Source organism: Cherax quadricarinatus, chromosome 79 (assembly GCF_038502225.1).
Source record: "Cherax quadricarinatus isolate ZL_2023a chromosome 79, ASM3850222v1, whole genome shotgun sequence".
NCBI lineage: Eukaryota > Metazoa > Arthropoda > Malacostraca > Decapoda > Parastacidae > Cherax > Cherax quadricarinatus.
The window spans coordinates 17,501,067-17,516,945 of NC_091370.1; the positions used below are offsets into that span (position 1 = coordinate 17,501,067).

Genomic DNA, 15,879 nt, shown 5'->3' on the forward strand with positions numbered 1-15,879 from the left:
ATATATATATATATATATATATAGGTGCAAAACAACCATCGAGGGGGAGTTGAATGATAGCTCTAGGCCTTTCGTGTTGCAATCAACACATCATCAGGAGCTTGCAATGTTGCATAAGAGGAGGTCCAGGCAGATAATATCACAGGTACAGCCTTTGCAAAGGTGATTTATTTCCATTATTATTATTATTATTATTATTATTATTATTATTATTATTATTATTATTATTATTATTATTATTTAGGTACAAATGCACATAAGTACAATTATATGACATTATAAATTATCCACAATAATCTAAAAAAAAAGTCTGACAAATTTATTTATTTCCACTGAGTCCTTGCTAAATACTTAAGTTTATAAGTGTATATTAAGGTCTCGTGTATAAGTTAACTTTTACTGTGGTCTTGTGTATTGTAAGTAAATTAACTCAGAATAACTTAATAATGAAACAACTGGACAATTCCCCCCAATGGAAATAGGTCACTTTGCCTGATTTTTTTGGTTTATCCTGGGTAATTTACACTAGGTATGATATTTGTACTTATGTTTGCCTGTACCTAAATAAATTTACTTACATACTTACAATAAGTTACTTAGCTGTTTTAACTTTTAAGGTTTAAATAATAAGATATTACAAAGAGTCCAACAGAAATAAGTCACTCTGACTTTTTTTTAGATTATCCATTAGTAATTTACACACATATTGCTATGTAGGATAATATGTGGAACTGTATTTATGTATATGTATATTTAAGTAAACTTACTAAATAATATTATAAGGACCCCTATGGAAATAAGCGACTTTGTTCGACTTTTTGGGTTATACGAGGTAATACACATATGTCGATATGTAAGATAATTTATGTAACTGTATTTATGTGTATCTGTACTTAAGTAAACTTACTTACTTACTTACTTACTTATATATAAGTAAGATGCAAGGGTTGAGACACGGACAGTTCGATCAGCTGGACATCAGGTAAACAGCAGTCACGGGTGTGGTGGCCTCTCTTATTTCTCTTTATTTAGGCCTAGGCAAGACTTGTTTTTGGGGCTTGGTCAACCAGGGGAGCCCTGAGGTCACGAGGGTCAGGTCAGTCTTTATTCTGAAGGTGAACGTTACTCGGAAAGATTATTTTTCCCCTTGTGAAAAGTGTCGAGGTGACATTGCAAGTGCATTCTTTTTTTTTTTTTTGGGGGGGGGGGCTGCACTAGGGTGCTTATGTTGCAGCTCATTGCAGGGGTGACACCCCCCTCCCCTGCTCTTGCATGGTTTTTCATGTCTTTTTCTGTGCTACATCATCCTGAGTCTTTGTTCTTTGGTGTGCAGTCAGCAAAATTTGTTAATTTATGAAAATAATTGTGGATTTTGGTGAATTATATACTTGATTTTTTTTTTTTTGGGGGGGGGGAATTGGATTATGTATATAGTATTTTGGGGGAATTTGGATTATATACATATTATTTTGGGGGATTTTGGATTATATACTTTGTATTTTTTTGAGGGAGAATTTCTTTAGATGAGTTAGACAAAATGGGGACTTCAGTGATTTGTTAAAAATTCGTGGAATATTCTAGGTTTTCATCATAAAATATGACTTTTATGTATTGTATACAATGACAGTTTTGTAATGACAATTGTAATTATCCACAATTGTGTAAATTTGTTTCCAAATAAACTTACTTATTCAGGCTCACATGCAAATTTCTTGTACAGAAATTGTAATTATTTCTGTATACTGTACATTATGATTTACCAAAGATTCATCTTAAATTTTACACACAAAACAGTATCAAATTTAACCGAATGAAACTGTTGTTTTTTTTTTTAATTAATTGTACGTGTATTTTTTGTTTTTAGGGGGTTTCTCTTATTCACTGAGCTCATTTAAATGATATTTTAATGACACTGATTTATGCATTCATACATGTGTACATGCATTCATATATGTATACAATAGTTGAGGCAGAAACCATACATAGCTTTAAGATGAGGTATGATAAAGCTCGTGAAGCAGGGAGAGAGAGGACCTAGTATCGTTTAGTGAAGAGGTGGGGCCAGGAGCTGAGTCTCGACCCCTGCAACCACAATTAAGCGAGTACAATTAACTTGCCCTTACTCCTTCCTCAGGAGTTCTGCGTCTTGGTTTATGTTCAACTGGACACACAACATGACAATATTAACTGTCACTTAGCTCGGAAATGCTGCATGACCAACTAATTTCTTCTAAAATAAAAATTTGCACAATATGTATTCTGTGGTGTATTTAGGTTGTATACATTGCAAAATGTAAAATAATGCCCAAGTTCTGATATGTAGTAGTTTTAAACTACGTATAGTCAAACTATAAAATACAACACCATAGGAATTGTGGGCCAATCTGGCAGCTTTGTAATTAGTTTCTCAAAGGTTATTGACAACGAAGTTGGGTTAAGTTTCTGTGGCCCAAACCTTTTTTTTTTTTAATTAGGCCAATGCAATGCATCATTTAAGACTCGCACCATTTGTTTTTTTTTGTGGGAAAGCAATCTGCTGGGTGAAATGTTGTGGTGAAAATCATACATTTCCAATGATGCACTGTGTCCAAGCATTGGTAAGTTGTGTGTGGTCATCACTTCCAACCTCTCAGCTGACACTGTAAACCAATTTATTATGGTGCTTTGGAAGTTTCAAAGATCTATCCATCTGGAAATGAATCTCGTTTGTTTTGCTAATAGGCTGTAGTCATTAACCAGCATAAAGATGACTGTTGCTCGTTTTTTTTTTTAAAGTTCGTTAAATCCTATTTACTTGGCAGTGCGGTATCAGCTAGTTTATTGGTTTGGTTACATAAATGAGTGTTTAACCTCTTTTAAGGAAATTGAAAGAGCAGAGCTATGACATGTATGATAGTGCAGCACTCTTCAAACATTTGCTGCATCAATTGCTGTTTAGATTTTGGCAGTCTGCTGCCAGTGGGCTGTAAGTTAGAGCATTACTAAAAATGGGAGAGTAGAAAAGCAATTTACTTGGGGAAATATTATGAATCAATAAGCATTTCGGGGAAATATTATGAATCGATAAGCATTTCAAATTCTTGTTTCATATGTTCTGAATTTTTGCTAATTGTTATTTTGCAAAGTATAGTACTGTATTATAACTTTCAGATTAGTCACTGGCACTGAATGCTAAAACACAGAGCTGTGCGACTGTTTTTAGTGGTTGGAGTGTGTTCACAGACTTGTTTCCGCTCCATCATGGCTTGGAGATCTCATGGCCGAGACAATGCTGACATGGTCAGGCACTTGAAAGGTGAGGATAGTTTAACATATTTTTTGTACTATACTAGATTGTCTTTTTTTTTTATTCACTAAGATTTATACACATCTTAAAGAACACACCAAGGTACAGTGACCAGAAATATGAAATGCATTCACCATCATTCATTCAATAGCCATCTTGCCAAAAGTGTGCAGACATCATAATTCAAATGACCCTCTAAACTAAAACATCCTAATATCTCCTTCGGAGTGCAGGCAGTATATTTCCCACCTCCAGGATGCAAATCCCACAGAACCATCCAGCATATGATGTTCACTTAAAGAAATGCATACATTAAGACATGAAACAAAAGAACAAGGACATGAATTACAAAGGACAGAAGGCTCTGGGAACAAACAAAAAAAAAAAGGGAGGATGGGGAGGGGGTGAAATATAAAATTAAAGTTCTTGAATGTATTCAAAGAAATATAAGGAAAAAATTATTGGAACCAGCAGAAGGAACAGTAAAGGATCACAATATCTGTTTCAGTTTTCTTTGTTGTGCTCATATAGTTATTCTTTTGTAGACCCTGTATGACCTTTTTGGGTCTAGTGTATTCTGCAGTATGTCAGTAATAATAATAATCTTTTGCAAAGTTATACTGTAATAAGAAACCCCTTTACTGTGTTGCAGCAAACCAGATTGTCCGCACTCCAGAAGTGGAACGCGTCATGTTGAGAGTTGACAGAGGCCTGTACTCCAAGCACAATCCCTACATGGATTCTCCACAGGGCATTGGCTATGGTGTAACTATCAGTGCACCTCACATGGTTAGTGGCTATTTGCATACTGTACATGTGTGAATTATTTTAGATAGCTACAAAGATATTATAGCACTCTAAAATAATGATCTTAATTGAGGACATGTGTTGGCCAGGCTGCAGGAGCATCTGCTATAATTGAGGCATGATGACCAGGTTATGAGAGCGACCACAAAAATATTTTGGCCAATGTGTTAGAAAAACCTACATTGTTTTGATTATTTATTTCCCTTCTCTTTCCCCAGCTTCCAAATGAACATAACATCCTACTATTCATATTGGCATGATCACTGGATTAGTCTAGTTATTTATTGAATGGATGACCACATAGACACAGGCTTGCTGTTGGCTAGTGGGAGGGGATTCTGTCCCAAACAGGATATGTTAGCTATAGGATATTTAATCTGTTTAATCTGGTCTCAAGAAGTTTAATAGTTTGTCCTTTATAAAAATTGTCACAACTTTAGCAAGGAACAGATTTTTTTTTTTTTTTTTTTTTTTTTTTTTTTTTTTTTTTTTTTTTTTTTTTTCCTTCAACAAGTCGGCCGTCTCCCACCGAGGCAGGGTGACCCAAAAAAAAGAAAGAAAATCCCCAAAAAGAAAATACTTTCATCATCATTCAACACTTTCACCACACTCGCACATTATCACTGTTTTTGCAGAGGTGCTCAGAATACAACAGTCTAGAAGCATACACATATAAAGATACACAACATATCCCTCCAAACTGCCAATATCCCAAACCCCTCCTTTAAAGTGCAGGCATTGTACTTCCCATTTCCAGGACTCAAGTCCGACTATATGAAAATAACCGGTTTCCCTGAATCCCTTCACTAAATATTACCCTGCTCACACTCCAACAGATCGTCAGATCCCAAGTACCATTCGTCTCCATTCACTCCTATCTAACACGCTCACGCACGCTTGCTGGAAGTCCAAGCCCCTTGCCCACAAAACCTCCTTTACCCCCCTCTCTCCAACCCTTTCGAGGACGACCCCTACCCCGCCTTCCTTCCCCTATAGATTTAAATGCTTTCCATGTCATTCTACTTTGATCCATTCTCTCTAAATGACCAAACCACCTCAACAACCCCTCTTCTGCCCTCTGACTAATACTTTTATTAACTCCACACCTTCTCCTAATTTCCACACTCCGAATTTTCTGCATAATATTTACACCACACATTGCCCTTAGACAGGACATCTCCACTGCCTCCAACAGAATTATCATACATAATTCAGATTCTTTCTTTCAACACACCGGCAGTATCCCACCGAGGCGGGGTGGCCCAAAAGGAAAAACAAAAGTTTCTCCTTTTACATTTAGTAACATATACAGGAGAAGGGGTTACTAGCCCCTTGCTCCCAGCATTTTAGTCGCCTCTTACAACACGCATGGCTTACGGAGGAAGAATTCTGTTCCACTTCCCCATGGAGAATAATTCACAGATACTGGGGGAAAAAAAATTTGTTGGTTTTTTTTTTTTTTTTTTTAAGCATTCTTAAGCTTGCATTTCACTTTAGCTTTAATTCTGTAGTATATTTTATGGACTTTAGGAGCATTGTAAGTTAGATGTGATTGATTAGACTTTGTCAGCTTTCCTATTCAGGACCCTCCTACTTTCCAGTAGGCTAGGTTATTCTAATAGGATATTATCTCATTACTATGTCTTTGGAACATTCAAATTATTACTACTATGAATAAGGTTCAGTGTCTGTTCTATAGTAATATGAATAAGGTTTAGTGCCTTTTCTAGATTACACTGATATTTATTACTAATTTCTAACAGACAATTTAGTATGCATTTATACATTTATAACATAAGTCCATTCTCAACACCATCTTTTGATGTTTTCAGTTTATAAGTAGGTTGGAGATGTTTCAGTTCAGTGGGTCAGCATTAGAACATGTTTGTACCATTCTGGAAGGACAGCTGTGGAACAAATGATAATAATAATATCTTTATTTCTACAAGTACATGTACAAGGTATACAGGCCTAGCTGACATTAATGACATACTACTGTATAGAAAGCCGCTTGTTATGCAGAGCATTTCAGGCAAATTAGGTCAGTTTGTTCCAGGATGTGACCCACACCAGTCAACTAATACCCAGGTACCCATTATACTGATGGGTGAACATGGACAGCAGGTGTCTTAAAGAAACGCGTCCTATGTTTTCTAGCTGTACCGGGGATTCAATCTCCGAACCTCAGTGTGTGAGCTGAGTGTGCTAGCAATCAAGCTAGCAATCTCCTTGGGGTCATTCAGCTTTAGAAGAGAGCAGTCAGTGTATTTAAAAATAAAACTATTAAATAATTTATTCTTTTAATAAATTCCTGGTCTTAAAATATTTGTAAATTTTCAGCATGCACATGCCCTTGAATTGCTAAGTAACCACCTTAAGAAAGGAAATCGTGCCATGGATGTTGGTTCAGGCAGTGGCTACCTCACTGCTTGTATGGGACACATGGTAAGCTCTTGTGAATTCTTGTACAAATTGATGTTTGATTCTCTATCTTTGACACAATCATTACTGTATTGTAACACTGTTGTTATTCTTTTTTTTTTTTTTTTTTTTTTATCACACCGGCCGATTCCCACCAAGGCAGGGTGGCCCGAAAAAGAAAAACTTTCACCATCATTCACTCCATCACTGTCTTGCCAGAAGGGTGCTTTACACTACAGTTTTTAAACTGCAACATTAACACCCCTCCTTCAGAGTGCAGGCACTGTACTTCCCATCTCCAGGACTCAAGTCCGGCCTGCCGGTTTCCCTGAATCCCTTCATAAATGTTACTTTGCTCACACTCCAACAGCACGTCAAGTATTAAAAACCATTTGTCTCCATTCACTCCTATCAAACACGCTCACGCATGCCTGCTGGAAGTCCAAGCCCCTCGCACACAAAACCTCCTTTACCCCCTCCCTCCAACCCTTCCTAGGCCGACCCCTACCCCGCCTTCCTTCCACTACAGACTGATACACTCTTGAAGTCATTCTGTTTCGCTCCATTCTCTCTACATGTCCGAACCACCTCAACAACCCTTCCTCAGCCCTCTGGACAACAGTTTTGGTACTCCCGCACCTCCTCCTAACTTCCAAACTACGAATTCTCTGCATTATATTCACACCACACATTGCCCTCAGACATGACATCTCCACTGCCTCCAGCCTTCTCCTCGCTGCAACATTCATCACCCACGCTTCACACCCATATAAGAGCGTTGGTAAAACTATACTCTCATACATTCCCCTCTTTGCCTCCAAGGACAAAGTTCTTTGTCTCCACAGACTCCTAAGTGCACCACTCACTCTTTTTCCCTCATCAATTCTATGATTCACCTCATCTTTCATAGACCCATCCGCTGACACGTCCACTCCCAAATATCTGAATACGTTCACCTCCTCCATACTCTCTCCCTCCAATCTGATATTCAATCTTTCATCACCTAATCTTTTTGTTATCCTCATAACCTTACTCTTTCCTGTATTCACCTTTAATTTTCTTCTTATGCACACCCTACCAAATTCATCCACCAATCTCTGCAACTTCTCTTCAGAATCTCCCAAGAGCACAGTGTCATCAGCAAAGAGCAGCTGTGACAACTCCCACTTTGTGTGTGATTCTTTATCTTTTAACTCCACGCCTCTTGCCAAGACCCTCGCATTTACTTCTCTTACAACCCCATCTATAAATATATTAAACAACCACGGTGACATCACACATCCTTGTCTAAGGCCTACTTTTACTGGGAAAAAATTTCCCTCTTTCCTACATACTCTAACTTGAGCCTCACTATCCTCGTAAAAACTCTTCACTGCTTTCAGTAACCTACCTCCTACACCATACACTTGCAACATCTGCCACATTGCCCCCCTATCCACCCTGTCATACGCCTTTTCCAAATCCATAAATGCCACAAAGACCTCTTTAGCCTTATCTAAATACTGTTCACTTATATGTTTCACTGTAAACACCTGGTCCACACACCCCCTACCTTTCCTAAAGCCTCCTTGTTCATCTGCTATCCTATTCTCCGTCTTACTCTTAATTCTTTCAATTATAACTCTACCATACACTTTACCAGGTACACTCAACAGACTTATCCCCCTATAATTTTTGCACTCTCTTTTATCCCCTTTGCCTTTATACAAAGGAACTATGCATGCTCTCTGCCAATCCCTAGGTACCTTACCCTCTTCCATACATTTATTAAATAATTGCACCAACCACTCCAAAACTATATCCCCACCTGCTTTTAACATTTCTATCTTTATCCCATCAATCCCGGCTGCCTTACCCCCTTTCATTTTACCTACTGCCTCACGAACTTCCCCCACACTCACAACTGGCTCTTCCTCACTCCTACAAGATGTTATTCCTCCTTGCCCTATACACGAAACCACAGCTTCCCTATCTTCATCAACATTTAACAATTCCTCAAAATATTCCTTCCATCTTCCCAATACCTCTAACTCTCCATTTAATAACTCTCCTCTCCTATTTTTAACTGACAAATCCATTTGTTCTCTAGGCTTTCTTAACTTGTTAATCTCACTCCAAAACTTTTTCTTATTTTCAACAAAATTTGTTGATAACATCTCACCCACTCTCTCATTTGCTCTCTTTTTACATTGCTTCACCACTCTCTTAACTTCTCTCTTTTTCTCCATATACTCTTCCCTCCTTGCATCACTTCTACTTTGTAAAAACTTCTCATATGCTAACTTTTTCTCCCTTACTACTCTCTTTACATCATCATTCCACCAATCGCTCCTCTTCCCTCCTGCACCCACTTTCCTGTAACCACAAACTTCTGCTGAACACTCTAACACTACATTTTTAAACCTACCCCATACCTCTTCGACCCCATTGCCTATGCTCTCATTAGCCCATCTATCCTCCAATAGCTGTTTATATCTTACCCTAACTGCCTCCTCTTTTAGTTTATAAACCTTCACCTCTCTCTTCCCTGATGCTTCTATTCTCCTTGTATCCCATCTACCTTTTACTCTCAGTGTAGCTACAACTAGAAAGTGATCTGATATATCTGTGGCCCCTCTATAAACATGTACATCCTGAAGTCTACTCAACAGTCTTTTATCTACCAATACATAATCCAACAAACTACTGTCATTTCGCCCTACATCATATCGTGTATACTTATTTATCCTCTTTTTCTTAAAATATGTATTACCTATAACTAAACCCCTTTCTATACAAAGTTCAATCAAAGGGCTCCCATTATCATTTACACCTGGCACCCCAAACTTACCTACCACACCCTCTCTAAAAGTTTCTCCTACTTTAGCATTCAGGTCCCCTACCACAATTACTCTCTCACTTGGTTCAAAGGCTCCTATACATTCACTTAACATCTCCCAAAATCTCTCTCTCTCCTCTGCATTCCTCTCTTCTCCAGGTGCATACACGCTTATTATGACCCACTTCTCGCATCCAACCTTTACTTTAATCCACATAATTCTTGAATTTACACATTCATATTCTCTTTTCTCCTTCCATAACTGATCATTTAACATTACTGCTACCCCTTCCTTTGCTCTAACTCTCTCAGATACTCCAGATTTAATCCCATTTATTTCCCCCCACTGAAACTCTCCTACCCCCTTCAGCTTTGTTTCGCTTAGGGCCAGGACATCCAACTTCTTTTCATTCATAACATCAGCAATCATCTGTTTCTTGTCATCCGCACTACATCCACGCACATTTAAGCAACCCAGTTTTATAAAGTTTTTCTTCTTCTCTTTTTTAGTAATTGTATACAGGAGAAGGGGTTACTAGCCCATTGCTCCCGGCATTTTAGTCGCCTCATACGACACGCATGGCTTACGGAGGAAAGATTCTTTTCCACTTCCCCATGGACAATAGAAGAAATAAAAAAGAACAAGAGCTATTTAGAAAAAGGAGAAAAACCTAGATGTATGTATATATATATATGCATGTGCGTGTCTGTGAAGTGTGACCAAAGTGTAAGTAGGAGTAGCAAGATATCCCTGTTATCTTAGCGTGTTTATGAGACAGAAAAAGAAACCAGCAATCCTACCATCATGCAAAACAGTTACAGGTTTTTGTTTCACAGTCATCTGGCAGGACGGTAGTACTTCCCTGGGTGGTTGCTGTCTACCAACCTACTATTGTTATTCATAAATAATTATATACAACGGTTATAAAACAAGAGTATGGTAGTAGTACCAACACTTGTATATGGGTATGAACCATGGGTTGTGAATGTTGCAGCGGGATGGAGGCTGGAGGCAGTGGAGATGTGTCTGAGGGCAACGTGTGGCATATATAAGTATTATGCAGGGAATTTGTAGTGTGGAAATTAGGAGGTGTGGAGTTGCTAAAAGTACTTTTCAAAGGGCTGAGGAGGGGGTGTTAGAGGTGGTTTGGTCATTTAGAGAGGATGGAACAAAATAGGATGACTTGGAGGGTGTATAGATCTGTAGTGGAGGGAAGGTGGAGTAAGGATTGTCCTAGGAAAGGATGGAGGGATGGGGTAAAGGAAGTTTTGTGTACAGGGGGCTTCGACATACAGCAGGCATGTGTGAGCGTATTTAGATAGGAGTGAATGGAGTCGAATGGTTTTTGGGACTTGATGAGCTGTTGGAGTGTGAGTAGGGTAATATTTTGTGAAGGGTTTCATGGAAACCAGTTAGCCGGACTTGAGTCCTGGCGGTGGGAAGTACAGTGCCTGTATACTCTAAAGGAAGGGTTTGGGATATTTGCTGTTGAAAGTGACATCTAAACTGTTGTATCTGTGTGCTTCTGGCAAGACAGTGATGATAGTGTGAATGATGGTGAAAGTGTTACTTTTTCAGGTCACCCTGCCTCTGTGGAAGATGGCCAGTGTTAAAAAAAAAAGTTATGTTTTTAACATTTCTAAAGTACAATGCATGTATATGTTAATTGCTGTTACAAAAGAGAAAAACAGATATGGGTATAACCATTCTATTACTAAAAATATACCTTTTAAAAATTTATCTAGTACAGATAAACAGACACAATAATATTTATAATGTATTGTTTCAATACAGGTTGGAGAGACTGGCCGTGCTGTAGGAATTGACCACATAAATGAACTTGTAAAATTTTCTCAAGACAATATCGAGAAGGATAGTCCCGATCTGCTGACATCAGGCATAGTTAAGCTCGTTGGTTAGTAAATTGAGAGATTTATTTTTTCAATGAAATTATTCATGATTTGCTGCTATAATTGTAGTTAGGATAACTTTAATTACATATAGTGGGTAGAATAAAGTATCTAAATACCATATTTGAGCAGTTCTTTTTTTTTTGTCTTTATTGCACTGAATGAGAGGGCTTGTCAAATTGTCTTTTCTTTCATCACTGTCATTCTTGTGTTTTCCTATAGCATATAATCATTCTAGCAATATTTTCTGTAATACTCCATTCATTAAACAGTTTATTCACTCCATCTCTTTCCAGTGTCTCCTTTGATAAGTACTGCATTATTCATAACATTCTCCACCTAGGATGTACTGTTATTGTTATCACACTTGTAATTTGCTACAAGGAAAAGGGAAAGATGTGTGGGAGATATGAGAAAATAGGATTTTGTGGTGTAATGCAAGGATAAGGATGACACCAGCAGTTTTGCCCTTTTGAATGGTAGGTGCAATTTTTAAATTTATCTAATCAGTATCATCAGATCAGGAATGAAGAACCTCAGTTGAGTAAGACATCTGTAGGTGTCTTTTACCCAACAGTTATGTTAACACGGTTGCAAAATTTGTGGCATATTTTCAGTTAACACACCATATTAATATATATATATATTATAATATATATAATATATATAATATATATAATATATATAATATATATAATATATATATATTAATATATTTTATTAGTAGTAGGTTGGTAGACAGAAACCACCCAGGGAGGTACTACCGTCCTGCCAAGTGAGTGTAAAACGAAGCCTGTGATTGTTTTACATGATGGTAGGATTGCTGATGTCTTTTGTCTGTCTCATAAATATGCAAGATTACAGGCATGTCTTGCTACTTCTACTTACACTTAGGTCACACTACACATACATGTACACATTTATTTATACACACTCATCTGAGTTTTCTTTGATTTTATCTTAATAGTTCTTGGTCTTATTAATTTTCCTTTTATATCCATGGGGAAGTGGAATAAGAATCTTTCCTCCGTAAGCCATGCGTGTTGTAAAAGTCAACTAAAATGCCGGGAACAATGGGCTAGTAACCCCTTTTCCTGTAAAGATTACTAAAAAGAATAAGAAGAAGAAAATTGTCAAAGTGGGAAGTCTGAATGTGCGTGGATGTTGTGCAGATGATAAGAAAGAGATGATTGTGGATGTTATGAATGAGAAGAAGCTGGATGTCCTGGCTTTAAGTGAAACAAAGCTGAAGGGGGTGGGAGAGTTTCAGTGGAGAGGAATAAATGGGATTAGGTCAGGGGTTTCAAATAGAGTTAGAGCTAAAGAAGGAGTAGCAATAATGTTGAAGGATAAGCTATGGCAGGAAAAGAGGGACTATAAATGTATTAATTCAAGGATTATGTGGAGTAAAATAAAGATTGGATGTGAAAAGTGGGTTATAATAAGCGTGTATGCACCTGGAGAAGAGAGAAGTGTAGAGGAGAGAGAGAGATTTTGGGAAATGTTGAGTGAATGCGTGGGGAGTTTTGAATCAAGTGTGAGAGTAATGGTGGTTGGGGATTTTAATGCTAAAGTGGGTAAAAATGTTATGGAGGGAGTAGTAGGTAAATTTGGGGTGCCAGGGGTAAATGTAAATGGGGAGCCTTTAATTGAGCTATGTGTAGAAAGAAATTTGGTAATAAGTAATACATATTTTATGAAAAAGAGGATAAATAAATATACAAGGTATGATGTAGCACGTAATGAAAGTAGTTTATTAGATTATGTATTGGTGGATAAAAGGTTGATGGGTAGGCTCCAGGATGTACATGTTTATAGAGGGGCAACTGATATATCGGATCATTATTTAGTTGTAGCTACAGTTAGAGTAAGAGGTAGATGGGAAAAGAGGAAGGTGGCAACAACAAGTAAGAGGGAAGTGAAAGTGTATAAACTAAGGGAGGAGGAAGTTCGGGTGAGATATAAGCGACTATTGGCAGAAAGGTGGGCTAGTGCAAAGATGAGTAGTGGGGGGGTTGAAGAGGGTTGGAATAGTTTTAAAAATGCAGTATTAGAATGTGGGGCAGAAGTTTGTGGTTATAGGAGGGTGGGGGCAGGAGGAAAGAGGAGTGATTGGTGGAATGATGAAGTAAAGGGTGTGATAAAAGAGAAAAAGGTAGCTTATGAGAGGTTTTTACAAAGCAGAAGTGTTATAAGAAGAGCAGAGTATATGGAGAGTAAAAGAAAGGTAAAGAGAGTGGTGAGAGAGTGCAAAAGGAGAGCAGATGATAGAGTGGGAGAGGCACTGTCAAGAAATTTTAATGAAAATAAGAAAAAATTTTGGAGTGAGTTAAACAAGTTAAGAAAGCCTAGGGAAAATATGGATTTGTCAGTTAAAAACAGAGTAGGGGAGTTAGTAGATGGGGAGATGGAGGTATTGGGTAGATGGCGAGAATATTTTGAGGAACTTTTAAATGTTAAGGAAGAAAGGGAGGCAGTAATTTCATGCACTGGTCAGGGAGGTATACCATCTTTTAGGAGTGAAGAAGAGCAGAATGTAAGTGTGGGGGAGGTACGTGAGGCATTACGTAAAATGAAAGGGGGTAAAGCAGCTGGAACTGATGGGATCATGACAGAAATGTTAAAAGCAGGGGGGGATATAGTGTTGGAGTGGTTGGTACTTTTGTTTAATAAATGTATGAAAGAGGGGAAGGTACCTAGGGATTGGCAGAGAGCATGTATAGTCCCTTTATATAAAGGGAAAGGGGACAAAAGAGACTGTAAAAATTATAGAGGAATAAGCTTACTGAGTATACCAGGAAAAGTGTACGGTAGGGTTATAATTGAAAGAATTAGAGGTAAGACAGAATGTAGGATTGCGGATGAGCAAGGAGGTTTTAGAGTGGGTAGGGGATGTGTAGATCAGGTGTTTACATTGAAGCATATATGTGAACAGTATTTAGATAAAGATAGGGAAGTTTTTATTGCATTTATGGATTTAGAAAAGGCATATGATAGAGTGGATAGAGGAGCAATGTGGCAGATGTTGCAAGTATATGGAATAGGTGGTAAGTTATTAAATGCTGTAAAGAGTTTTTATGAGGATAGTGAGGCTCAGGTTAGGGTGTGTAGAAGAGAGGGAGACTACTTCCCGGTAAAAGTAGGTCTTAGACAGGGATGTGTAATGTCACCATGGTTGTTTAATATATTTATAGATGGGGTTGTAAAGGAAGTAAATGCTAGGGTGTTTGGGAGAGGGGTGGGATTAAATTATGGGGAATCAAATTCAAAATGGGAATTGACACAGTTACTTTTTGCTGATGATACTGTGCTTATGGGAGATTCTAAAGAAAAATTGCAAAGGTTAGTGGATGAGTTTGGGAATGTGTGTAAAGGTAGAAAGTTGAAAGTGAACATAGAAAAGAGTAAGGTGATGAGGGTGTCAAATGATTTAGATAAAGAAAAATTGGATATCAAATTGGGGAGGAGGAGTATGGAAGAAGTGAATGTTTTCAGATACTTGGGAGTTGACGTGTCGGCGGATGGATTTATGAAGGATGAGGTTAATCATAGAATTGATGAGGGAAAAAAGGTGAGTGGTGCGTTGAGGTATATGTGGAGTCAAAAAACGTTATCTATGGAGGCAAAGAAGGGAATGTATGAAAGTATAGTAGTACCAACACTCTTATATGGGTGTGAAGCTTGGGTGGTAAATGCAGCAGCGAGGAGACGGTTGGAGGCAGCGGAGATGTCCTGTTTAAGGGCAATGTGTGGTGTAAATATTATGCAGAAAATTCGGAGTGTGGAAATTAGGAGAAGGTGTGGAGTTAATAAAAGTATTAGTCAGAGGGCAGAAGAGGGGTTGTTGAGGTGGTTTGGTCATTTAGAGAGAATGGATCACAGTAGAATGACATGGAAAGCATATAAATCTATAGGGGAAGGAAGGCGGGGTAGGGGTCGTCCTCGAAAGGGTTGGAGAGAGGGGGTAAAGGAGGTTTTGTGGGTAAGGGGCTTGGACTTCCAGCAAGCGTGCGTGAGCGTGTTAGATAGGAGTGAATGGAGACGAATGGTACTTGGGACCTGACGATCTGTTGGAGTGTGAGCAGGGTAATATTTAGTGAAGGGATTCAGGGAAACCGGTTATTTTCATATAGTCGGACTTGAGTCCTGGAAATGGGAAGTACAATGCCTGCACTTTAAAGGAGGGGTTTGGGATATTGGCAGTTTGGAGGGATATGTTGTGTATCTTTATATGTTTATGCTTCTAGACTGTTGTATTCTGAGCACCTCTGCAAAAACAGTGATAATGTGCGAGTGTGGTGAAAGTGTTGAATGATGATGAAAGTATTTTCTTTTTGGGGATTTTCTTTCTTTTTTGGGTCACCCTGCCTCGGTGGGAGACGGCCGACTTGTTGAAAAAAAAAAAAAAAAAAAAAAAAAAAAAAAAAAAAAAAAAAATTAATATATTTACACTGCACATTGTCTAATGGAGGAGGCCTACATAATATCTACCTGGAGTCTACCTGGAGGTTATTCCAGGTATCAACGCCCCCACAGTCTGGTCCACAACCAGGCCTCCCAGTGGATCAGGGCCTGATCAACCAGGCTGTTACTGCTGGCCGCACGCAGTCCAATGTACGAACCACACCCCGGCTGA

General features: G+C 38.3%; 1 protein-coding gene across 4 annotated transcripts in view; it reads left to right on the plus strand.

The window, feature by feature from the left end:
• The first annotated feature begins 921 nt into the window (after positions 1 to 921).
• Pcmt (Protein-L-isoaspartate (D-aspartate) O-methyltransferase) overlaps positions 922 to 15,879 on the plus strand; it is a 32,652-nt gene continuing 17,694 nt past the window's right edge. For 3 of the 4 annotated variants that reach the window (XM_053797150.2, XM_053797148.2, XM_053797146.2), the window contains exons 1-5: positions 972 to 1,096; positions 3,151 to 3,295; positions 3,939 to 4,075; positions 6,434 to 6,538; positions 11,128 to 11,248. In XM_053797150.2, the coding sequence (XP_053653125.1) occupies positions 3,169 to 3,295; positions 3,939 to 4,075; positions 6,434 to 6,538; positions 11,128 to 11,248 (490 nt within the window). In that variant the 5' untranslated portion in view covers positions 972 to 1,096; positions 3,151 to 3,168. Of the gene's footprint in view, positions 1,097 to 3,150; positions 3,296 to 3,938; positions 4,076 to 6,433; positions 6,539 to 11,127; positions 11,249 to 15,879 lie in introns of all 4 variants that reach the window. The other variant, XM_053797147.2, reaches the window with a different exon arrangement.